Genomic DNA, 4,451 nt, shown 5'->3' with positions numbered 1-4,451 from the left:
CCACAGACAGTATACAAAAAAATGTGTCTAGCTGAATAACGTTTACATGAAGGGTTGGTCGAATCTCTCGTTCATTAAACTTGAGGGGGAAAACACAGATGGGAAAAAAAACTAGATGAAAACTAGGTTAGACTATAGGCCTATTCCTTAAACAGGGATTTGAAGTTTGGTCAGTTTAATGATAAATTGGTCTTCGTTTCAATAATGGATTTGGAAACGAATCTGCTGCAGAAAGTGGTTGTTGTCACTGAAATAATGTTTTGATTAACTCAGTTCTTATGAATTAGCCTACTCACGTGGAATACCCTGTGTACCCCAAATCATTTATTTGGGACGATACCATTATTGAGCCCTTGCCCTTCAGTTTACCCCACCCCGCAATGTATCAAGTCAGAAATAACTTCTTTGGTCAATCACCGCATGTCAGACAGTTATAAAATATCGTTTTATTTTTTTTTCATCATAGCATGTTTCGTTCATGTAGGCCTATACATCATTTGTTTTGATTGCACTCATATTCTGCATACAGGTCGACATTTGATTGGAGATATTGATTTCTGACACACCTTAAAATGTACATGATGATAGTTCAGGAATGACATCAATAAAACAGAGGACCAACATTGACAATATAGGGCTTTTTCTCTCAATTCCTGCCACCTCATCTCCCATCCTCTAAAAACCTCATCCAGTGTCAAAATGGGTAGACTATTATACCATTAGGATTGTCATTTGGGTATTTAGGGGTCCGCTAGTTTTGTTCGGGTTTTGGAGGATTCAGTTGTGAAAGAAGGCGTTCAGTTCCTCGTACACGGGCGCCCTTTCATGGTGTAAGTGAACGTCATGAAACGGCGGCGGCACGTTTTCAGAGTGCGCGGAACCGCTGCGCGCTCCTGAGGGGCCGAACGCTAGGCCGTGGGCAGCAGGTGCCCGAGATGCAGACAGTCCAGAATAGTGCATAGCATAGTGATAGTTCCTGTCTGCATCCGGTGACACAGACTCCTGTTGCCTCACGGAAAAGTTGCCGTTGACGCACACAGGCGGACTGTGATGGCCCTCGTAGTCAGGGCTGCTGTACTCCGGGGAGACGGCCCCTGGGTAGACCGCGTCGCCATAGCCGTAGTTATGGGTCCTCATATGCCCACTGGAGCCGGGTTGGCACTGAGGGCTAGACAGACGGGGACACGGGTAGGAGTAAGGGTGCACGGAGAAAGAGGAGTTGGGGACATGGAACCGGGCCCCGTCAGGACACTGCTCTGTCAAGAAGTTCCGAGAGTTGAGCTGCAGACAACCAGCAACTAGATTCGTGGTGGGCTGGGATAGGCCCTTGCACAGTGTCTGCACGTAGGATACCACATCTGGCCTTTTACCATTGCGCAATATCTCTCCGAGCGCCCAAATGTAATTCTTAGCCAGTCTCAGCGTCTCTATCTTGGAGAGTTTTTGCGTTTTGGAATAACATGGGACTACTTTACGCAAATTGTCCAGTGCAGAGTTCAAATCGTGCATGCGCGTTCTCTCTCGTGCATTGGCTTTTTGACGCCGCACTTTGGAGCGCTCAATCCTTGCTGGCGTCATCTTGCGTTTCTTTGGGCCGCGCTTTTTGGGCTTGTCTCCCCCCTCGTTCTCATCCCCGCAGTCCTCATCGTCGACGTCATCGTCGTCGTCGTCGTCATCCCCAGCCATCTCGGACTGATCCCGGCTGCTTCCCTCTCTGGCGTCGCCGTCATCCAAGTCGTCGTCTTCCAGGTGACCCAGGTCGTCCTCCTTGGTTTTGGAGTCCTCGCCCTCGCTGTCGTCCACCCAACCCGAGAGCTTCTGGACATCCGGCAGAACCTCGCTGAATAGCCTTGTCAACATGGTGGCACTGGAAAACATCGCAAGACAGATGAGAACTAAAGGCCTAGAGAAGCAGTTTCAGACAGTGCATAGGTGTATAGGCTATGTATTATCCGAATCTAGATTTTTGTTTATACAAATGTTGATTTTGATTGACAGACGAGATGCAACAAAAAAAGTAAATGGATAGAATTAAAATACTGTGAGAGAATAAGGGTTATAGGCATATAAACTATAATAGTTGAATGCAAAGTTCTACATTCCTTTAGACCTAAGTGTGCACTTGAGCCAACTTCTATAGTCCTGTAATATAATATGCCAATGTAATAATAAGAATACAATGTATTTGCATAAAAACAATACTTGTAGACATCTTGTTCATTCATAAGTGTAAAATTACTTTGATTACTCGTCAAAAATAACATATTATTAAATATTTCAATCTTAGTTGCCTAATTAATTTTGTTCGTCCTGTAGGCTAATTAAAGTTGTAGGCTAACAGCTGTAGCCTACATTCACACATTTGGGGGGTTTCTGTTGCTATAGAGGGGCGACAGACGCGACCCAACGAAAGCTCTTCCCCAATTCCCCGTGCACGTGCCTTGGCGTGCCCTCTCACAGCATGTTTCTGCGGTGCTGGTCCTATTATAAGGTCCCATGGGGCACATTGGGCGTCGGGTAGACCCATTCACCCCATTCCGCATCCCCCCACTATTTCTGGCCACATTCCAACACAGGCAGAATAAATTGTGGAATTTTCAAATATACTCATATATGAACGCTAATTTCTGATAATAGTCACGCTTTACTTAATTGTTATTTGCATTGAGTTAGAACCATTTCCACGCATATGTGACTATCAAGCAGATTCAGTTTTCAAAAAGATTTGTGGAGGAGGGTATCAGGATTGGGAAAAAGAGGATAAAATCAGCTGGGGAAAACTACGCTAAGAGTTAGGCCTAATTACAATTAACAGGTTAATTATGTGTAAGAATACAGATTTTCTACTGATCGAAATAAATTGAAAATCACGATGCTCCTCAATGAATTGATAGACTGAGAAGTATTCTACTTCGAAACAAGAAGCTTCCATTTCAACTTGATTTATTCTATTGGTCTTGGCCAACAGGCTCCAAGTCCACAATACATCATGCCAAATAAATTCATTAATCTATCAATCTATTTTAGATAAATCATTCAACCTTGATATTAGAAAATAGTTCTTAAATCACTTTTAGAGTTCCAAATATTGTGATCATGTTAAGAAAAACGTAATGCCTCTTGTAGATTAATGAGCCCAGCTGTGCATGTTAGTCCGTGGATTTATTTTTCTAATCATATAAGTACAATGTAATTAACGCAAACCAATACCTGTCAATTAACCTACATGTAACTCTATAGAGAATCACTCCCATAGTGCTCTGCATGGACACACACACACGCACGCACGCACACGCACACGCACACACACACACACACACACACACACACACACACACACACACACACACACACACCATGATTTCCTTTTATTTCGATTTTAGGTTCTGTCCCGAAATGTCTCCATTTCAAACGGAGATAAGATTTGAGGGTCTTTAAAGTGTCCCAACCCCCTCTCAAAGCAAATGACACTGCTCCATCGATACGCCTGCGATATGAGTAGAATAATGCGTGTAGATCTTTAGGAGAATGTATGTCGAATTGATAGTTTATTAAATGCTTAGCTAGGTTATTAAATACAGTCTTCCGCGCTGTGGGATCAATCCCCTCCCGTCTTCGCATTAAATGATAGCTCCAATAAATAGCTGGGAGCAGGATTAAATTGTATCTTTGATTAGATCTGCCACACTAGATAGGAGATAAAACAACGAGGAGAGCAGCCTTATATCGCTGAACAATATAATTCGATTAATGCCCAAGATAATCAGTTGTTTCTCTAACGATAAATTATATGAAATAACAAATGTTCCATTCGACATTTGTGTAAATTCTCTCGTTGGTGTTAATTCCATAATTCGTTTCGGACCATCCCAAAATATGCAACCTACCGCCGTCTTGGAGCTCGGTGAGGGGCGAAAGCGCGTTTGTTTACACCATCTCCGGGTGGCCAGTCCAAGTCCACACCCCTCCTGCACGGACACTCCAATAGGTGCGGCTGTAGCCTAGCTTGATGCTTCTTCGCTGTGCTATCCCTACCCCAAACGCACAGAGACAGTAGTGTGGCATCCTCTACCAGGGCTGGGTGGGTTACATACCAGTTATGATGCCAGGCCATATGGCTGGCACGTCATTGGCAAGAGCCATCACATGAGCGCGGGTGATTGACATGCGCCCGCATTCACAGAGATTGCATTCCCGAGGGAAGAGGGATTCGCCATCTGTCACTGCGCTCGCGCTCACACAGCCAGAAAGAGAAGGAGAGGCAATGAAAATGGAAGGAGAAAGAGAGTAACAAAAACGGAGAGATAGAAGGAAGGAAATGTTCTCGTTTGATGTCGTTTTGAAGACCGATTTCACTTCTATCACAGCATAACAATGGACACCCATTTATGAATATATTTAGGCCTAGCTATGCATTTAGGCTAAATAACAGGGATTTTATATATCACTGC

The 4,451-nt window shown here is 43.9% G+C and overlaps 1 protein-coding gene across 1 annotated transcript; it reads right to left on the bottom strand.

The window, feature by feature from the left end:
• Window positions 1-423: 423 nt before the first annotated feature.
• neurod2 (neuronal differentiation 2) lies at window positions 424-4,185 on the bottom strand. The gene is made up of 2 exons (XM_021565304.2): window positions 3,888-4,185; window positions 424-1,867 (listed from the first exon to the last, which is right to left on the bottom strand). The coding sequence occupies exons 1-2, from the start codon at window positions 4,112-4,114 to the stop codon at window positions 778-780; spliced, it is 1,317 nt and encodes a 438-aa protein (XP_021420979.1). The 5' UTR covers window positions 4,115-4,185; the 3' UTR covers window positions 424-777.
• Window positions 4,186-4,451: the final 266 nt, after the last annotated feature.

This window comes from Oncorhynchus mykiss, chromosome 16 (genome assembly GCF_013265735.2).
Source record: "Oncorhynchus mykiss isolate Arlee chromosome 16, USDA_OmykA_1.1, whole genome shotgun sequence".
Taxonomy (NCBI): domain Eukaryota; kingdom Metazoa; phylum Chordata; class Actinopteri; order Salmoniformes; family Salmonidae; genus Oncorhynchus; species Oncorhynchus mykiss.
Note: the sequence above shows the minus strand (reverse complement) of the source record. Positions and strands in the feature narration are given on the sequence as shown.